The sequence below is a fragment of the Zea mays genome, chromosome 3 (genome assembly GCF_902167145.1).
Source record: "Zea mays cultivar B73 chromosome 3, Zm-B73-REFERENCE-NAM-5.0, whole genome shotgun sequence".
Taxonomy (NCBI): domain Eukaryota; kingdom Viridiplantae; phylum Streptophyta; class Magnoliopsida; order Poales; family Poaceae; genus Zea; species Zea mays.
In genome coordinates, this window is record NC_050098.1 from 187704457 (window position 1) to 187726264 (window position 21808).

General features: G+C 48.8%; 1 protein-coding gene across 4 annotated transcripts in view; it reads right to left on the reverse strand.

Annotated features, from left to right (window-relative positions):
- The window catches only part of LOC101027153 (histone deacetylase 10), a 32085-nt gene extending 12582 nt beyond the window's left edge, over nucleotides 1-19503 (reverse strand). The window contains exons 1-6 of one of the 4 annotated variants that reach the window (XM_020550007.3): nucleotides 19274-19503; nucleotides 18133-18437; nucleotides 17590-17664; nucleotides 17176-17277; nucleotides 16968-17039; nucleotides 12922-14452 (exon numbers count right to left, since the gene is read on the reverse strand). In XM_020550007.3, the coding sequence (XP_020405596.1) occupies nucleotides 13850-14452; nucleotides 16968-17039; nucleotides 17176-17277; nucleotides 17590-17664; nucleotides 18133-18432 (1152 nt within the window). In that variant the 5' untranslated portion in view covers nucleotides 18433-18437; nucleotides 19274-19503 and the 3' untranslated portion in view covers nucleotides 12922-13849. Of the gene's footprint in view, nucleotides 1-12921; nucleotides 14453-16967; nucleotides 17053-17175; nucleotides 17278-17589; nucleotides 17665-18132; nucleotides 18438-19273 lie in introns of those variants that run through there. The other 3 variants (NR_183228.1, NM_001279674.2, NM_001415829.1) reach the window with 3 other exon arrangements.
- Nucleotides 19504-21808: the final 2305 nt, after the last annotated feature.

Sequence of the window (21808 nt, forward strand, 5' to 3'; positions counted from 1 at the left end):
GCCTACACACCACAGCAAAATGGTGTGGTAGAGAGGAAGAACAGGACGCTTATTGACATGGCGAGGACGATGCTTGGAGAGTTCAAGGCCCCCGAGCGCTTTTGGCTGGAAGCCGTGAACACAGCTTGCCATGCCATCAACCGGGTCTACCTTCATCGCCTTCTCAATAAGACTTCGTATGAGCTACTAACCGGTAACAAACCCAATGTTTCGTATTTCCGAGTTTTTGGGAGTAAATGCTACATTCTAGTGAAGAAGGGTAGGAATTCCAAATTTGCTCCCAAAGCGGTAGAAGGATTTTTGTTAGGTTATGACTCAAATACAAAGGCGTATAGGGTCTTCAACAAATCATCGGGTTTGGTTGAAGTCTCTAGCGACGTTGTATTTGATGAGACTAATAGCTCTCCAAGAGAGCAAGTTGTTGATCTTGATGATGTAGATGAAGAAGACGTTCCAACGGCCGCAATACGCACCATTACGATTGGAGATGTGAGGCCACTGGATCAAAAGGAACAAGATCAACCTTCTTCCTCAACAATGGTGCATCCCCCAACTCAAGACGATGAACAGGTTCATCAAGAGGAGTATGATCAAGGGGGAGCACAAGATGATCATGTAATGGAGGAAGAAGCACAACCGGTACCTCCAACTCAAGTCCGAGCGATAATTCAAAGGGATCATCCCGTCGACCAGATTTTGGGTGACATTAGCAAGAGAGTAACTACTCGGTCTCGATTAGTTAATTTTTGTGAGCATTACTCTTTTGTCTCTTCTATTGAGCCTTTCAGGGTAGAGGAGGCCTTGCTAGATCCGGACTGGGTGTTGGCCATGCAGGAGGAGCTCAACAACTTCAAGAGAAATGAAGTTTGGACACTGGTGCCTCGTCCCAAGCAAAATGTTGTGGGAACCAAGTGGGTGTTCCGCAACAAACAAGACGAGCACGGGGTGGTGACAAGGAACAAGGCACGACTTGTGGCAAAAGGTTATGCCCAAGTCGCAGGTTTGGACTTTGAGGAGACTTTTGCTCCTGTGGCTAGGCTAGAGCCCATTCGTATTTTGTAGCATATGCCGCTCACCATTCTTTCAGGTTGTTCCAAATGGATGTGAAGAGCGCTTTCCTCAACGGGCCAATAAAGGAGGAGGTGTACGTGGAGCAACCCCCTGGCTTCGAGGATGAACGGTACCCCAACCACGTGTGTAAGCTCTCTAAGGCGCTCTATGGACTTAAGCAAGCCCCAAGAGCATGGTATGAATGCCTTAGAGACTTTTTAATTGCTAATACTTTCAAGGTTGGGAAAGCCGATCCAACTCTTTTTACTAAGACTTGTGATGGTGATCTTTTTGTGTGCCAAATTTATGTCGATGACATAATATTTGGTTCTACTAACCAAAAGTCTTGTGAAGAGTTTAGCAGGGTGATGACTCAAAAGTTTGAGATGTCGATGTTGGGCGAGCTAAGCTATTTCCTTGGGTTCCAAGTGAAGCAACTCAAGGATGGGACCTTCATCTCCCAAACGAAGTACACGCAAGACTTGATCAAGCGGTTTGGGATGAAGGACGCCAAGCCCGCAAAGACTCCAATGGGAACCGACGGACACACCGACCTCAACAAAGGAGGTAAGTCCGTTGATCAAAAAGCATACCGGTCCATGATAGGGTCTTTACTTTATTTATGTGCTAGTAGACCGGATATTATGCTTAGCGTATGCATGTGTGCTAGATTTCAATCCGATCCAAGGGAATGTCACTTAGTGGCGGTGAAGCGAATTCTTAGATATTTAGTCGCTACGCCTTGCTTCGAGATCTAGTATCCAAAGGGGTCTACCTTTGACTTGATTGGATACTCAGACTCTGATTATGCTGGATGTAAGGTCGATAGGAAGAGTACATCGGGGACGTGCCAATTCTTAGGAAGGTCCCTGGTGTCATGGAGTTCCAAGAAACAAACTTCTGTTGCCCTATCCACCGTTGAGGCCGAGTATGTTGCCGCAGGACAGTGTTACGCGCAACTACTTTGGATGAGGCAAACCCTCAGGGACTTTGGCTACAATTTGAGCAAAGTCCCACTCCTATGTGATAATGAGAGTGCTATCCGCATGGCGGATAATCCTGTTGAACACAGCCGCACAAAGCACATTGACATCCGGCATCACTTTTTGAGAGACCACCAGCAAAAGAGAGATATCGAAGTGTTTCATGTTAGCTCCGAGAACCAGCTAGCCGATATCTTTACCAAGCCTTTAGATGAGCAGACCTTTTGCAAGTTGCGTAGTGAGCTAAATGTCTTAGATTCGCGGAACTTGGATTGATTTATAGCATACATGTGTTTCATGCTTTGATCATGTTCCTTTAAGCATTTTGTTGTTTATTTATGGTGCTCAAGTTGTACAAACACTCCCCGGACCTTACAAGTCCATTTGCAAGTGATGCACAAATTTAGGGGGAGATGTGCTACAACTTGACCCTTTGAGACTAACTGTGTACTTGAGTTTGCTTAAATTTAGTCCCAAAGGAGGTTTGAAAGGGAAAAGGTGGACTTGGACCATGCAAGACTTCCACTGCACTCCGATGAAAGAGTAACTTATTCCAAGTTCATCTTTGTACTCTTATTGCCTTTTTACTCTTAGTTGAAGATTTTGTGAGGCAATGAGGTTAAATGGCCAAAATTGATCCCGTTTTGGTGCTTGATGCCAAAGGGGGAGAAAATAAGGCCAAAGCAAGAAATGGATCAGCTACCACTTGTGAATTTTGAAAATAGTAGAGTTAGAGTTTTTGTTTGTCAAAATACTTCTATTTGTCTCTTAGTGTCAAAAGTTGGTCTCTTGTGGGGAGAAGGCTTAATTATGGGAAAAAGGGGGAGTTTTTGAATCTTTAATCAATTTCTCTTGAAATATCTCTCTTTATGTTTCAACAAGTGTGTTTGACTTAGAGATAGGAAATTGAGTTTGATTTGCAAAAACAAACCAAGTGGTGGCAAAGAATGATCCATATATGCCAAATTTGAATCAAAACAATTTTGAGTTCTTATTTGGATTGATTTTGCACTTGTTCTACTTGCTTTATGTTGTGTTGGCATAAATCACCAAAAAGAGGGAGATTGAAAGGGAAATGTGCCCTTGGCCATTTCTAAGTATTTTGGTGATTTAGTGTCCAACACAAGTGCCTAAGTGTTAAATGGTGGACAAAGTACAAATCAAGTATAAAGGTATGTTTCTCAGACTTAGTACATTGTTTTAGAGACTAATGTATTGTGTCTAAGTGGTGGAAACAGGAAAAATCAAGTTGAAATTAAAGATGGCTTTGTTCAGCCAAAGTCAGCTCTGTCTGGGTGCACCGGACAGTGTTCGGTGCGGCAGGCTGGCTCAGGCGAACTTGCTGCTCTCGGGAAGTGATTAACGGCGTACGACTATAATTCACCGGACTGTCCGGTGTGCACCGGACTGTCCGGTGTGCACCAGACTGTCCGGTGAGCCAACAGTCGGCCGAGCCAACGGTCGGCCGCGCGATCCGCACGAGACACGTGGCCGAGCCAACGGTCGGAAGGGGACCGGACAGTGTCCGGTGCGCCAACGGCTCGAAATCTGCAACGGTCGGCTTCGCCAAAGAAGGAAAGAAATCCGCACCGGACTGTCCGGTGTGCCAGACTACGGAAGGCAAGAATTGCCTTCCTGGAATGCACTCAACGGTTCCTAGCTGCCTTGGGGCTATAAAAGGGACCCCTAGGCGCATGGAGGAGTACACCAAGCATTCTAAAAGCATCCCTAAGCACCAAGACCTCGATTCCGCGCATTTGATTCTTTGTGATAGCAATTAGAGCTCTATTTGAGTTGTGAACTCGTCGAGTTGTGTTGTGAGCTCTTGTTGCGACTTGTGTGCGTATTGTCGCTCTGATTTTGTGTCTTGTGTGTGTTGCTCATCCCTTCCTTACTCCGTGCTTCTTTGTGAACATCAAGTGTAAGGGCGAGAGGCTCCAAGTTGTGGAGGTTCCTCGCAAGTGGGATATAGTAAAGTGAAAGCAAAACACCGTGGTATTCAAGTGGGTCTTTGGACCGCTTGAAAGGGGTTGATTGCAACCCTCGTCCGTTGGGACGCCACAACGTGGAGTAGGCAAGTGTTGGACTTGGCCGAACCACGGGATAAACCACTGTGCCATCTTTGTGTTGATCTCTTTGTGGTTATCGTGTTGTGCAAGCTCTCCTCTCTAGTCATTTGGCTTAATTGTGCTAACTCCTAATCAAGTTTTGTGGATTAAGTTTCAAGTTTTTACAGGATCACCTATTCACCCCCCCTCTAGGTGCTCTCAATAAGTACGTATGCGCACAACCCGGAGCCCCGAAGTAAAGCAGCCCAGAGCAATTGGATAGGGTTCGGACCCCATAAGTGGGCTCCGGACCACCCATAACAAGGTCCCGGGAGAGGAAGTGTCGTAACATAGGCATGGGTCCGGTATTGACGTGTGTCCAGGCTCTATCCGGGGCGCCTCCGCTCCCCGCTCGGCCGAAGGTCTAATGCGGCCTCATGGCTGATTGTCCGTGACGTAGGCCAGCGGGCGGAGCGTGACATAAGGGCTCTGAGCCGCGCGGCCTCCGCATTTATTGCGGAGGGGACACGCCGCCTGTCCACCCTTCTGACAGGTGATGTGCCCCCACGGCATTTATTGCGTCCTGTCCATTCCGATGGCAGGCGGCGCCAGGGCTACCCTGCAGACGGCGCACCTGTCCAGTCCGTTGCCGAAACAGTACGCCCGTGCTGCGCGGTGAACTGTACTCATCTCTTATGCGAGAAGCTTCCCCCTGCACGCCGAGACTATGCAGATCTCGGGTGTCAGGGCGCAAGAAGATTGCTCCAGCAGAAGATATTAGTAGCTACATCCGCTATGTTCCTGGGCCTACATGTCGGGGCTCAGTACTCTTGTACATGTCCCCCTTTAGCTATAAAAGGGGAGGCATGCAACATTACTACACAAGCTCAATCTGGAGGCTTAGACTCTCAAGTTTCCACAGCAATCCAACACACAGTGGAGTAGGGTGTTACGCTCCGGCGGCCCGAACCACTCTAAACTCTCGCGTGTTCATGTGCTTGATGTTCGCTTAGCAGGACAGGCAAAACGCTTAAGCCCCTTCCTCATCTTAGGATTTAGGGCGGGTGCACTCTGCCACCCGGCCGGAGAATTCCCTCTCCGACATTTAGCGCGCCAGGCAGGGGGCTAGGCATTAGGTTTTTGCTGGATTTCTCGACCAGCATGATGGTGCAAATCGTTGAGCACCGCGCCGAGACATCAACGGATTTCCTGGTGGAGGAAGAAGTTGTTTCCTCCATGCCACAGGTTCCCAATCGCCCAGTGCCGGGCACTGCTGCTGTGCACGCTGCACGGCAGCATACAGCTGCACAGACATCCCGGACACCGTCGAGGGCGGCTCCGGGAGCGTTGTCAATAGCCAGGGAGTTGCTGCGACACCCTCCAAGCTCCACGGCCTCACCAGGGGCCATGAAGCAGTGGCGGGACGACGTCGACCGACTGCTCGACATGGCGCATTCTACCTCGACCAGGTCGAGGTCACGGTCATCCCGGCGCCAACATGAGGCGTCGGCGTCTGTGCGCTCACCCTCAGTAAGGGGCGCACAGACCAACGACCTCCGGGCCAAACTCAACCACAGGCGCGCGGGAGAGGACGCCCGGATCTCTTTGGAAAGGGCGCGCGAGCGCCGCCAAAACATCGAGGGTCGCAACCTCGATCAAGTCTTCGTTGCGGTAGCACCATAGGCCCCAATGGGCACCCGGTCCCAAGCGGGTGTCCCCTTGGCCGGCATGGGCTGCGCCGCTCTCACAGATCATCTCCGCGCGGCATCATGGCCACCCAAATTCCGGCCATACCTGCCGGAAAAGTACGACGGAACGTCAAATCTGTCGGAGTTCCTGCAGGTGTATGTCACCGCTATCACAGCAGCCGGTGGGAACACCGCTGTGATGGCAACATATTTTCATGTCGCCTTGTCTGGTCATGCCCGGACTTGGCTCATGAACCTCGCCCTAGGGTCAATCTACTCCTGGGAAGAGCTCTGCGCCCGGTTCGTTGCGAACTTCGCCAGTGCTTACCAGCAGCATGGTGTGGAGGCCCACCTCCATGCGGTGAGGCAGGAGCCCGGGGAGACCCTCCGGACGTTCATCTCCCGCTTCACCAAGGTGCGAGGTACAATACCTCGCATTTCCGATGCTTCCATCATCACGGCCTTCCGTCAGGGAGTACGTGATGAGAAAATGTTGGAGAAGTTGGCCACGCATGACGTGGAGACTGTTCCCACACTCTTCGCTCTGGCCGACAAATGCGCCAGAGCCGCCGAGGGCCGCGCATGGCACTCGGCCCCACAAACCAGGGCTGCCCAGTCGGGTGGCTCGGGTGCCGTCCCCCAGGACGGTAAGAAGAAAAAGAAGAAGGACCGTGACTACCAGAAGTCGCGGTCCACCGCTCTAGTCGTTGCAGCCGCGACCGGGGGCCGGGGCGACCGCAACAAACGCCCACGGTCGCAGAGGGGTAACAACGGTTCATGCCCTGTGCACCCCAATGGTCGCCACAGCGCCGCGGAGTGTCGCGAGATCATTGACCTCGCGAAACGCGTCAGTGAGCGGCGCGAGCAGTCTTCCAAGGACGGCTCTCCACCTCGTCGACGACCTGGCAAAGAAAAGGCCGACGACGGCGAGGTGGCCGCGGCTGAACGGGACCTCGGGTATCAGTCACCCGAGGGGGACCTGAAGGATGTCTTCGCTGGAGGCTCCTACTCCGGTGGAGATAACTAGATGGACCCCCAGGGGGACCCCGTGCTCCCCGGTCTACGGGGCCGAAACCTGCCTTCCCCCGGAAACCCTTCTGGAATCCCCACGGGTCCAGACTTCTGACAGGTTCATGCAGAAATGGCCACAGCCGAAAACGAGGGCTCCCTCATCAAACACAGATGAGAACCCAGGGTCGGGACCTAGTCCTACGGCAAGTACCAAACCAAGAAGGGCTCCGCAACTCTCCCCCAGCTGGGAAGGACCCTTCAAGGTAACGGGAATACGCCGACCCGAGGGTGACCGTCTAGCTACGACTGAAGGAGTGCCTCCCCCTGGCGCTGGAGCATCTCTGTAAGTTCTATCCATAGGAGCAAGTCTGAGGGGTCGAATTTGTTTCCCTTTTGTAACTAGGTAACGCATACGTGTACGCCAACCCGATGAGGTCCGTCCCCATAAGCCCAGCCTGTTGGTCTGCACCCATGCATGATAAGTTATAAAGAAAAGAATTACCCCCTCAAGATGTGCCCCTATGATAGTTTCATCTTACTGCTCCATGGTCTTACCTTGCAGTTTTTCAGATATTATTTTATCTAACCCACCCGAACAGTTCTCTTTTCATCAGACATGATGACATCCGAATTGAACAGCCAGGATTGCAGTTTAGGACCTCTCTGCGAAAGCAGGAGGGCCCGACAGCCTGGGAGCCGGCTCTAGAGAACGGGACCCCGTTCCATGGGGTGGTCCGGAGCCTGTGTGGCCGCTTAGCCTAGTTCCGTACCCGAAAGCCTTCACACTCCACCACTCCGTGACGGGTACCTAGTATTTGGAGCTATAAGTCCTGTGGGTCCGACAACCTGGGGTCCGGAACTAGAGAATGGACATTTGTCTCCTGGGGTGGTCCGGAGCCCGTGTAGCCGCTCAGCCTGGTTCCGTACCGTGGGCCTGCACACTCCACCACCCTGCGACAGGTGCCCTAGTACCTAGAACCACCATCCAGGGGGTCCGGACGCACAACTTGGCCTCCCAGACTAGACCCTGTAGGTCCCGAGCATGTATCAAAGGATGGCTAGTGTCAGATGACGGGTCTTGTGGGTGCACTACTAATGCTCCCTAGCTGAAGCTGTGTGCAGGCCCAGGTCCCAGTCGAGGCTACCTCCTGGGGGCCACCGCCAAACTCTTTCTTAGGTATGCTGGTCTGCAGCCTCGACAAATCGAGCCTACATCCCAGGGGGGCCAGGTACCAAGGAGGAATCGGTTACACCACACACAACAGGGACAAGTGGTACACAGATAAGTGCTAATACTGCTTGATAAATAGTACTCAAAAGTACCTTACAAAAAGAAAAAGGTATTACATCCGCCTTCAAGCGGAATCCTAGTTCCACCTCTACTCTGCAGGTATAAACTACTAGACGCCAGCGGAGTCGCGATAGAAAGCTGTGGCCACTGGCCTTGCGGAATCCTCCAGAACGGCGTAACAGCAGTGATGGCCGCCTCAATACGTGCGCCATTGCGAAGAGGTCCTCGCCCCCGTCTTCCTACGGGGGCGGCAACGAGGCCATTAAAGCCAAAGAGTTGGAGGCTCGGCGGCAGGTGGTGCTGGTGGTCTCGCCAGCGGAGGCAACCACCTCTGCAGCGGGCAACCTCACCAGCAGCGGCGACCACCTCAGCACCGACGACAGCAGCCACCTCCGCACCGTCGGCTTACCGGCGACGGCGGCCGCCCCCACCGCGCACGAAGAGGTCCTCGCTCCCGTCCTCCTACGGAGTGAGGACAAGACCATCCAAGAACGCGGCCGCCACCTCTGCGGCGTACGACGTCTTGTACGACCCCCTGGGGCGGCGTCGGAGCAGTGCGCCACAGATGCGGCAGACCTGCGCACGACGCGACCATCGCCCGTGCGGTGGACGAACAGCCGCGCCCCGCTTGGCGGCGGCAGGCGGCACTGGAGGCGGCGCCAAAGCCATCCAAGCCAAGGAGCCAGACACGCGGCAGCTGACGGCGCCCGCAGCTGGCCGGCCCCGCGTAGCCGAAGTTCGCCTCCTCCGCAAGGCTGGTGAACATCCTTCTCCTCCAAATGTTGGAGGAAGAAGCGGGTCACCAGCCCATGCGGAAGGCAGGACCCCAACTCGGCTCGCCTTCCACCCCAGCGAGGATGATGGACATCCTTGAAGCTGAGGGCAGGGGGGAGGCCGCAGCCCGGCTCGCTTCTCTCCACCACGAGGCTGGTGGTCATCCTTGTAGATGACCACTGGCGGGAGATTGCAGCCGGGCTGCATGATGAAAATCTTTGAAGCCGAGCGATGGCAGAAGAGCGCCAACCCCCATGGGGTCGCGCTCCTCCAACAACAGCAAGAAGAAGACAAGATTGACAGCACCGCCGTGCAGGAAACGAAAAGCACGAGCTCCCCGGCGGTGAGACCGCTGGGGGGTGGCCCTGACGCGGATCCCTCCAGCGAACACCGGCGTGCCCCATCCAGAGGCACGGAAGGCGGAAGGGCGTGGTGAATGCAAGAAAAGCGAGGCATGGCTACTGTCCGAGGGATGAACTCCTTTTTAAAGGCAGATTTCCTCGCTCGTGCCCCGAAGCGTCACGGGCAAGGTCTCCCCCGACGTGCGCCAGGGTTCCCATTCTATGACATGGGGGCCAGGCCGCACATGTCGTACAAGCTGGCCCGAAGTGCGAAGAAGGCGAATCGTCGCACAGGGAGCGTGCAACCGTCCTACGGTTATTCGCCCTTCCATCTTCACCACAACCAGCGGTCAAGGAGGCGAACCGTTGCACAAAGAGCATGCAACCGCCCCGCGGTTGCGCGCCCCCTCAGCTTCGCTGCAGCCGGCAGTCCAACCTCTGGCATGGGGGCCCGGGCCCACATGTCATACATCCGGCGCGCCGATTCCTAGGTGCAGGAAAGTCGCACCGCCGCTCGCGTCAATACCGCGCCTTCTCGAGGCCGTCGTAGAAGGCTAAGGAGATAAATTTTCAAAACCGATGCAGCGACTCGAGGCACCCCGCGCATGCCCCAACAAAGACATTAAGTACGGAGGTCACGGGCCAGTCAGCCGCGGCGACAGGCGTGGCAGTCAGCGTGACCATAGGCGGGCCGGCAGTAACTGCATCAGCGGGTGCGCAAGAGCAGCGAGCCGATCACCAGTCAAACTCTGGCCCCACCTGCAGGCTCGCATCTTCCCCTGAGGCGGGCCCGGGGGCCACTGTCGGTACCCTAGATTAGGGGTACCCCTTACTACGGTATAAAGGCACGATGCCTGTGCGGCTACCCTTAACCGCGCGGAGAACAGCCCCAGGGGTATCTCGTGAGCGGTTAAGGTGGCGTTCTCGGAGATGATGCCGTCAGGCCCAGAAGGCGCAGGACCCCTATGCGCACAACCCGGACCCCCGAAGTAAAGCAGCCCGGAGCCATTGGATAGGGTTCGGACCCCATCAAGCGGGCTCCGGACCACCCATAACAAGGTCCCGGGAGAGGAAGTGTCGTAACCTAGGCATGGGTCCGGTATTGACGCGTGTCCAGGCTCTATCTGGGGCGCCTCCGCTCCCCGCTCGGCCGAAGGTCTAATGCGGCCTCATGGCTGATTGTCCGTGACGTAGGCCAGCGGGCGGAGCGTGACATAAGGGCTTTGAGCCGCGCGGCCTCCGCATTTATTGCGGAGGGGACACGCCGCCTGTCCACCCTTCTGACAGGTGATGTCCCCTCACGGTATTTATTGTGTCCTGTCCATTCCGCTGGCAGGCGGCGCCAGGGCCACCCTGCAGACGGCGCACCTGTCCAGTCCGTTGCCGAAACAGTACGCCCGTGTTGCGCGGTGAACTGTACTCATCCCTTATGCGAGAAGCTTCCCCCTGCACGCCGAGACTATGCAGATCTCGGGTGTTAGGGCGCAAGAAGATTGCTCCAGCAGAAGATATTAGTAGCTACATCCGCTATGTTCCTGGGCCCACATGTCGGGGCTCAGTACTCTTGTACATGTCCCCCTTTAGCTATAAAAGGGGAGACATGCAACGTTACTACACAAGCTCAATCTGGAGGCTTAGACTCTCAAGTTTCCACAGCAATCCAACACACAGTGGAGTAGGGTGTTACGCTCCGGCGGCCCGAACCACTCTAAACTCTCGCGTGTTCATGTGCTTGATGTTCGCTTAGCAGGACAGGCAAAACGCTTAAGCCCCTTCCTCATCTTAGGATTTAGGGCGGGTGCACTCTGCCACCCGGCCGGAGAATTCCCTCTCCGACACAATGTTTCTCTCAAAGCTCACTCACTTAACCGTGCCATTACAGCACTCCACATTATGGAAGTTGTCTGTTATCTCCAATATAGGTCCATGACAGTTCCCTTACTTGTCATTCCGTTTTAAAAAACAGTTTTTCTTGCATGGTCTGTCAAAACATATATGCCTAAGTAACTGTTTCGTCTTGACAAGTTTCACCAACAGGAGTAATGTTGTTTTACTGGTGTGTTGCCCTTACTGGCCCCAGCACCACCACATATATTACTCCATATTGCAAGTAGGTCCTCTTACATTAAGCTATTTACACCAACACTCCCCCTCAAGATGGGCTAAATATATTCAACATTCCCATCTTGTTACATGCCAATTCACTATCCTTAGGTCCTAGACCCTTTGTAAGACTATCAGCTAACTGATTACGAGACTTGACATATTCAACTTCAAAGCCCCGCTGTCAATCTTTTCCTTGATGAAGAATCTATCAATCTCCACATGTTTCATACGGTCAAACTGGACTGGATTATTTGCTATATTGAGCGCAGCAACATTATCACAATGAAGTAACATTGTCTCATCTTTCAACACCCGAAGCACTTTCAAAAGACCTTTCAACCACATCATCTCACATATAGCTAAAGCCATTGCTCTATGTTCGGCCTCAACAGTAGACCGAGAAACCACACCTTGTTTCTTGCTTCTCCACGAAACAAGGTTACCTCCCACAAACACACAATATCCAGATGTGGATCTCCGATCGTCTCTACTGCTTTCCCAATCAGCGTCACAATAGCCCTCTAGATTCAGATGTTGATTTGATCTAAACCACAACCCTTTGCAAGGGGTTCCCTTCAGGTACCTCATGATTTGATTGACCAACTCCATATGTCTTGTTCTCGGATCATGCATATACCTACTCACCACACTCACTGCATAAGCAATATCCGGTCTTGTATGACAAAGATATATCAACCGACCCACTATTCTCTGATATCTTTCTCGATTCACCGGGTCACCTGACTCGGCACAAGTTTGGTGATTCTTATCAATGGGTGAGCCACTTGGACGACACCCAAGCATTCTTGTATCTGTCAACAGATCAAGAACATACTTTCTTTGAGAGAGGATGATTCCTCTAGATGATCTAGCGATCTCAATCCCAAGAAAGTAACGAAGTGGTCCTAGATCCTTTACCTCAAAGACTCTACTTAGCTTTTTCTTCAATTTCTTAATCTCCTCCACATCATCTCCAGTGATCACTATGTCATCAACATAAACAGCCAGGATGGTGATATAAGGACCCTGATGTTTGTAGAAGACCGTGTGATCTCCATTGCACTGATAATAGCCCATATCACATACCGCCCGCCTGAATCTGTCAAACCATGCACGTGGTGACTGCTTCAGGCCATAGAGTGACTTCTTAAGTCTGCACACTTTCCCAACAGTCTGTTCATTTGCAAACCCAGGGGGAATCTCCATATAGACCTCTTCCTGAAGGTCACCATGAAGGAAAGCATTCTTCACATCCAGCTGATGAAGTGGCCAACCAAAATTGGCTGCACATGAGAATAAGGTCCTCACTGTGCCCATTTTGGCCACAGGGGCAAAGGTCTCATCATAGTCAATCCCATATGTCTGACTATATCCCTTTGCCACCAGTCTTGCTTTGTACCTGTCAACCTTTCCTTCAGGAGTCTGCTTTACCGTGAAGACCCACTTGCATCCCACTGCTTTCTTTCCTTCTGGAAGATGAACAAGTTCCCATGTCTTGTTCTTTTGAAGAGCAAACAACTCTTCTTTCATGGCATCCTTCCACTTTGGATCATGTTTAGCACACCTCCAATCCTTCGGGATAGACACATTTTGTAAAGATGCAATGAAGGCTCCATATGCTAAAGAAACACTAGAGTATGAGACATACTTAGCAATGTCATGTTCATAACAATAACGAGAAGGGGGTTTTCCAGCATTTATTCTAGGTTCTCTTCTTTGTGCAAGGGGTAAGTTTACATGTTCATCAGGAGGAGAAACATTACCAGTTGAGACTGGAGAGGAGTCTAGGACTGGAGATGGGATTGGAGCTTCAACTTGTTCAGGTTGTGGTTGCCCCCCTGGGCTTCTTAGTCCGCTTTCGATAGTACACTATCGGTTGCTCTTGCTCCCCCTGTTTATCATTCACTCTTCCTCCAGCAGAACATGGGATTGACCCAACAATCACAACTTCATCGTCCTTTGTCTCCTTGTGATCATCACTACTTCTTTCACCACTACTCAATATCTCTGTAGTTATCTCTTCCTCCATTGCTGGTGGAATCATACCTCCAACAATTACCCCTCTTGAAGCCCTACTACCTTGACCACAATCATCCTGGGCACTGTCATCTTCTCCCTCTCTACGGTCCCTTCCATGAACCGAAGAGAAATCTTCTAGGATGTGATCTAAATCAACCTTCTTTGTGTAGTATGGTTCTTCTTCTCGAAATGTCACATCCATACTCACAAACAATCTCCTACCAATAGGATCCCAACACTTGTATCCTTTCTGAGTAGACGCATAACCCACAAAAATGCACTTGACTGCTTGAGGATCCAACTTGCTCACCGTAGGTCGATGATCTTTTACAAAGCAAACGCAGCCAAAGACTTTGGGTGGAACTCGAAAGTCATTCTTTCCCAACAAAAGCTCCATAGGTGATTTCATGTCAAGTATTCTTGAGGGCATTCGGTTGATGAGATATGTGGTTGTCATTACTGCCTCACTCCACAAATATTTAGGCACATTCATTTGAAACAAGAGAGATCTTGCTACCTCCAACAAATGACGATTTTTTCACTCTGCTACACCATTCTGAGGTGGAGTTCCAGGACAAGTTGTTTGGTGAATAATTCCTTGACATGATAGATATGATCTGAATTCATTGTTCACATACTCTGTTCCATTATCGGTCCTGATAACCCGAATCTTTGCATTAAATTGATTTGCCACCAATTTATGGAAGTCTTGAAAGCACTTTAACACCTCGCTTTTATGCTTAAGTATATAGATCCAAGTCATACGAGTGTAACAGTCAATAAAATTAACGAACCACTTTGCACCATTCACAGAAGTGACTGAACAAGGACCCCAAACATCCGAGTGTATTAGAATAAACGGTTCACAATTGCGTAGACCAATACTAGGATAGATAGATCTAGTATGCTTGCCAAGTTCACATGCATCACATACAAGCTGACTTTTGTCCACTCCCTTAAACATCCTGGGGTGCAACCTACTTAAGCTCTCAAAAGATATATGTCCTAACCGACGATGATGTAGCAAAATCTCCTTCACATCCACTTCAACAATTGCTTTCAATGCTGACTCCTCATGACTGATGAACCACAACCCATTACGCCTGACTCCAGTCCCAATCCTTTTCCCAGTCCTCCTCTCCTGAAAGACACAAGAGGTTTCATCAAATGTTACTGTACACTTGAATTGGTCAATGATTGAACTTACAGAAAGGAGATTGACTGGAAAAGATGGAACATGCAGGACTGAAGATAAGTTAAGAGATGGTGTACACTCGATAGACCCTACACCATGGATTTGTTGAGATGTACCATCAGCAATTTGAACAGACTCAGAATGTGTGTAAGGAATGTATGTTTTGAAAAAAGTGGATATGCCAGTCACATGCTTTGATGCTCCTGAATCTATGACCCAATCTATGGGATGCCTACATGAGGATGAAAAAACTTGTGTCTGAGTACCTTCGCCCATGTGGGCGTAGTTGGCAAAGTTACCGAAGGAGTTGGCGGCTTGTCCATTAGGTGAAGTGAGGCACTCAGAAGACTTGCCCTTCTGCCATTGTTCCCACTGCTTAACTTGTTCCCCAGTCAAAGTAACAGAGGGACTCTCTTCAATGGTAGCTATGTTGGCCTTAGAGCCACCACGACCTCTACCTCGACCTCCACCACGACCACCATGGCCTCGACCATAGCTCCCACGAGTACCACCTCGACCCCCACGAGATCCTCCTCGGCCATCATTTCCCTTAGGATTGGGACAATTGTAACTGAGGTGTCCCTTTTCCCCACAATTATAGCATTCTCTATCTTCAATTGTAACATAGGCCGACTTCACATGATCATCATTTCCCATCACTCGACGTCTGCTCTCTTCATCAATCATGGCTGACACAACCTCATCCATGGTTGGAAGACTCTCCTGGTGACAAAAGGCAGCTCTCCTGCTCTCAAACTCAGGATCCAGATTCTTCAAGAAGTGGGTCACTCTTCTGTCATTTGCCCACTTATGAACACTCTGTGCATCCTATGGACAAATCATTTGGAGGGGAGCATAGTGATCTAGTTCCCCCCACAAGTACTGAAGCTCACTAGCATATTGTTCCACTGGTCTCCCCATTTGTTTCACGGCATCTGCCTTGCTCTGGATTTCCATCGTCATCATCACATTTCCCTTTCGAGAGTATATGTTACTCAAGGTCTTCCATATCTGGGATGCGGTGCGCATAGCTTCTACCCTCATGCTGACAGTGGGGGAAATGGATGCCAACAACCATGCCACTATCACAGAGTTTGTTGCATGCCAGATTCTCCATTCTATGCTAAGCTTATCAACCAGCTCAACACATGTCTCCTCCAAATAATGCTCCACTCCTTTGCCTCCCAGAAGCACATGCACTCTTCTAGACCAACTCAAGTAATTCTTGCTGCCCTCTAACTTCACATCATTAGGCACAAGTTCCAATTTCAGCTCAGACGGGCCTGTATTGGCCTTGGCACCAATCAACCCAAGTCCCATGAGCTCTTGGATCATGCTTCTCATCTCACTCATCTTCACACAATCATAGAATCAAATAGCACAGGCAGCCGGCTTCCAATCCGATCCTCCAAAACCCCTCAATCTGCATATCCCATCAACACTCTTCTTCGTCTTTGGGAACCTTAGCCTTTGGTCTAGACTCTGCTCTTGACTGCACTTCCTGTGGTACCACTTCTCGCAGTTATCGCAGCAGATCCGGAACGGGTCCTTGCTGTAGCTGGTCCCGCAGGTTCCACACAGGGTGTTGTCGTGATCCCGTGCTCCTCCAACTCCTCGTCCCCGTCGTCGTCACCGTTCTGCGGGAGCAGCCGCGAAGAAGGACGCGCGCGGAGGTGCGAGGCGGCGCGATGGCTGCAGCAGATGGAGCCCGCCGCAGCAGAGTTCCTGTCGGAGAGGCCACTGCTAGGACACGCCGCCGGGGGTCTCACCCACCGTGCCCGAGTCGTCGTGCCTGAGCCGCGCGCGTGCCGCGCCGGGCCGCCGGGGGCCAAGCCCGCGCGCCGTCCGCGCCGTTGCTCGGAGGGTCGCGCCCGTGCCGCTTGGAGGGCGGTCGAGGACGACGGAGTCGCCGGCGCGAGCGAGAAGGCGACTTGCGTGACGAGGATGATGGCACACCTGGGTGCCGGAGCGCACGGCGCGGAAGCACAGGGCACAGCTACGCCACCAAATCGAACCAGCTCGCGTCCGCCGACTCCGCGCGAGGCACCGCCGACGCGCTGCACACAGCCGGTCACGACGCCCTCATGTGCGCAGGCTCGAACTCCGGCGGCGACGGCGACGGACACAAACCCTAGCTCCGTATACCATGTTGTTTTACTGGTGTGTTGCCCTTACTGGCCCCAGCACCACCACATATATTACTCCATATTGCAAGTAGGTCCTCTTACATTAAGCTATTTACACCACCAAGTAACAATTTTATCAGTTTTAAAACATGGAAAAGAACCCCTAGAGAAACACAAACGTACATGAATCCAGCCACATGAGTCCTCACAAAAGGAACGCTTGATAACGGAACTCAAGTAAACTTGTGACAGTACAGCAGCGAAATAGTAGATGGCATGCACAATTAGCATCAAAATCATGTAAAAACGAAAAGAGCACAAGCAGAACACATTACAGTTTCTGTAGCGTATGTTGGTCCTGTCCCTTCAATCAATATCAGACCTTCATCTGAAGCTCTGCCCATAGCCTGCAGCCACATTCTGCCACATATTAAGCAAATCGCAGCATTATTTCAAACCTATCTGATAGATTTTCACCAGTAGAGAAAAGTATCTTATTGTCAGAAAAGTAAGAATAAATAAAGAGAGCTTGATGACAAGTACCTTTTCTAGTCCAGTGATGTAAGATCTTGAATGAACTCGTGCAACATCATCTAGAGAAGCAGGGTTGAAATTTTGAATTTCAAGAACCTGTGAACCACGATGCTGAAAAGTAAACAAATGAGATGACATTTAACTTATGAATACTCATCCTTTTCTAGTGAAATGGAATTGTACATGGTACAAGAAAGAAACATGCCAAAAACCCAGAAGGTTTGACTAAAGACAAAAGGAACTGTTGAAACATAGTGAAAAAAAAGACAATGTCCTCAAGTGGATTGCTCATCCTATTTCATTTTATATGATTCAACTTTAGCATGTTTTCAAATAAAGGTCAACTGAAACAATAAAGGTGCCTTCTTTAAGGCAAATTTCCAAAAAAAATAGTTGTGAATATTTGTAGTATTGCTGGTATACCTTGGGACTAAGCTCCAATTTCTCAAGAGTATCAACTATCACAGGAACTCTTTTGTTCGATTCTGGGTGTGCTTCCTGGATACAAAAAAAGAAGCAGAAAATATTATGATATAATGCACAACACGGATAGGACCACCTATTACATCGTGACTTCTATAAGTCTATGTATATTTTTTCAAAAAATTTGTTGCATAGTAAGGTACAGAATGGTTTTTAGTTAACAACCATTTACATAGATGGTCTAGAACTATTGCATATTATTCAGCAACTCAGTATTTAAGTTTTCAACCATGACGACATAAAGTAGTCATGTATTGTTGACATAAAATCACTGCTCCTCCCCCTCCCCCACCCTGCCCCTCCTCAAAAAAAAGTCGAAAGGCATTCTTCAAATATGAATTTTAAGATGAGGTATGCTTTATGGAAAAATGAATCATACGAAATATTAAAGTTTGAGTCAACAGGCAGCTCATGAAAATGAGTAGCAAAGCATTCATGCAACTGAATGTATTCTACTATGAAACAGGAACCTGAATTGCTTACTTTGTTATGACCCAGGGCAGGAGAGGTACAATAGAGAATACGAGCATCGAGAAGTGAATTATCAGGTATTGGTAAATTCTTTGGAGCATTGCATTTCTCTATAGAAGCTTGATCCTGATTTGCTGAGCACTGTGCATCCCAACTCCTGATTTGTTTTTGTTCTCTTCGCGATGTTTGGAAGATGTTCCTCCAAATTAAGGGATGAGGATGATGACTTCCAAAGGCACAGCAGTGTCTAAACAAGGGCAACATCCTCCCTGAAAAAAGGGACAGATTTCCGGTATACGTTACACCAATCATTACAACTGCATGTGGACAGAAAATAGAAGTTAAGATCATAACTAAGGCACCAACTGCACACTCCAAGTTGGTGGTTTGTAATAAACTTAGAATGATATAAATGTTGTCATCCTGATAGAAGAAAAAGGCTTAGTATAGGCATTATATCATGTGAAACAATTGAATAAAAATATGTGCAGCACACGTCCAAACACCATCCTACCAGATGTAAGTCAAATGTTTGGTATGAAAAATAGAACTACAAATGAAATCAAGGTATTTCCCAATCATATCTTCTTCCATCTTTACAAATTACGAGTAACTAAGCAGTGCAGTCTAGTGACACCCCGCTCCATTCTAGCATAAAATGATTACATAAACGACCACTGTAAAAGGTGATAAAGGGTTCAAGGCAATATAATTATAGCATGTGGTTTCAATCTGAGGCAGGGCCAACAACGGCCCCTCTTCATTCCAACAGCTTTTAGCATATAAATCAACATGCCATCTGATGATGGCAAAATTCCAACTATCTCCCCCAGGACCATGGAGCTCTGCGCATCTAGTTGAATCCGTAATTTTCTAGTTCTGCTTCCTCTGCTTGACATGAACGTAATTTTCTAGTTCTGCTTCCTCTGCGCATGATAGAAGTGGCGGACCACGGACCCAGTAAAGAACATAAATGCACCGTGCCACCCTGCTTTTTTTTGCGCATAAAAAACGAAAAAAGAACTTCTGTAGGCATTGGTGCATTAAATATGCATAATACACTTATAATTGGATATAGCATGGGTTTGGGTGCTCGGTTTAGCACAGCAGTAACGGAAGAGAAGGGGTGCGCTGTGCCGCCTGTGCGCAATACCTGGTGAGTGTTCGTTGCCGGCGAAGGTCCCGAAGACGGTGAGCACCTGGCGTAGGGCGGCCGAGCGGGGGTGGCGGCGGCCACCCAGTAGTCGCCACCACGGTCCACAGAGCGCACGCGATAGGACGGGGAACCAAGACACCGACAGAGGGTAGTATCTAGTATGCCGGCCAGCCGGGGGCAGGGGAAACTGGATGGAGGACAAAAGGCTGGCGAGCAGGGTGAGTTATGGGTCACAGTCACTAATCAATCCTAAAATCCTGGTACTGGTACTGTATATTCTGATTTTGCCCTCCATTTATGGATCGGAGTTCTCTGTTTCAATTAAACTTCCACACTTTATTTATTGCTTACCTAGATTGTGTATTTAATTTTCTAGTTTAGTTTTTTTAACTAGTGATAGGATTAGAATTTAGGTTGTAGAATTCCATAAAGATATATTATTCATTGTATAGATTTTTAAGTGGATAAAGGATAGAAGTTGTCAATAATATATACATGGGTAGCCAAATTAAGCTTAAGGAGAAGATATGTACTATGGTCATGAGGTCATGGGTTTGGCTGCGAGCCCTCGACAATTACAAGGCCTATCGTTAGAAGGATTTCAGAAGTATAAACATGATACAGATCTTAACTGAATATAAGATATGGAAAACATTGTACTAGATATGACACTACCATAATATATAAGGAAGAATACACTTGTAGAAACGAGATCGCCTAAGAGGAGAGTGAATTAGGACAACTATTTTTTTCACTGACCAACAGTTTTATTCTTTTCTCTTAAATAAAACCTATACAAATAATCAAACATTTATATGTCCAATGTTTTCTCTAAGTATTGATATCTCTACCGTAAGAGGAGTTTTATAACATAGGTTCTAGACATATCCACTTGTCTATAACTAAGCTAATCAGATAAATCACACAACCAAAAGTAACAGTATAAAAGTGCAGAAGCTTAAATACGATAGAGATATAAACTCCTATTGAGGTGTCGATATTTTTACTGAGGTATCTAGAAGAGCAAGCCAACCTTAAATACTTGTCGAGCATAGCCAACATCTGTTATTATTGGAGGTGAAGCCTCCTAGATGGTTAGGCGTTACCCAGCAGGCTCCCGTGCTTGTGGTGAGCCACGAGAAAGTTTGTATTGCCAAAAATATTAGGGAAAATCTTAAGCTCATCACCTTGGTGGTGAGTTATAGAAGAAGAACAAGTTAAAAGATACTCCAAAGACTTCATGGCTTCCTTAACAACATGTGCATTGTTGAGCCTTAGTGACGAGCTAAACCACAAGATAAATTATGTGTCATGTATCTTATGTTTTAAATTACATTACTAGCTGATTGTCGCCTAGATGGGGGTAAATATGTGAAACCTGAAATTTACAGCTTTAAAGCAAAACTTGATCCCCTTAGTTAGCGGTTAGAACAAGATGAACAATAATCGGAGTATAGAACTAAGTCTTTTTCTTGCAAAAGTGTTGCTTCTAAAGAATGCGGAATTAACTCGAGGCAACACAAAGGAATATGTAGCGAATAGAGCAAGAAGGCTTAGATAAGAAGAGGAACAAAAACAAGTTCTTCCTTGCCAAGAGTTGCTTCTTCAAATGAGAGTCTATCTTCTAGCACACATGCAAATGGAAAGCATAATATCCAGTCTACTTTCCCAAATATAAAGCAAGGAACCTATCATAGACCGATATACCTTTTGATCAATGGACTTACCTCCTGCGTCGAGGTCCAAGTGCTCGTTTGTTCCCATCGACGTTTTGATGGGCTTTGCGTCCTTCATTCCAAATTCCTTAAGAAGATCTTGTGTGTACTTTGTTTGAGAGATGAAGATTCCTTCCTTGAGCTGTTTTACATGGAATCCTAGAAATGTATGTCAGCTCGCCCATCTTTGACATTTCAAGCTTTTGCATCATTGGCATGCTAAACTCCTCTAAAGACTTTTGATTAGTAGAATCAAATATTATGTCATCGACATATATTTGTTATATAAACAAATCACCATCACATGTCTTAGTGAAAAGAGTAGGTTCGACTTTCCCAATCTTGAAAGCATTAGAAATAAGAAAATCTCTAAGGCATTCATACCATGCTCTTGGTGCTTGCTTAAGCCCATAGAGCGCCTTAGAGAGCTTATAAACATGGTCGGGATACCTATCGTCCTCAAAGCCAGGGGGGTTGCTCCATGTACACCTCCTCCTTGATAGGCCCATTAAGGAAAGCGCTCTTCGCGTCCATTTGAAAGAGCTTAAAGGAATGGTGAGCAACATAGGCTAATAAAATGTGAATAGATTCAAGTCTAGCTACAGGAGCAAAAGTCTCCTCAAAATCCAAACCTGCGACTTAGGCATAACCCTTTTCCACAAGTCTCACTTCATTTTTTGTCACTGCCCCTGACTCATCTTGCTTGTTGCGGAACACCCACTTAGTTCCCACAACATTTTGCTTTGGATGTGGCACCAAGCTACATACTTCATTTCTCTTGAAGTTGTTGAGCTCTTCCTGCATGGCCATCACCCAA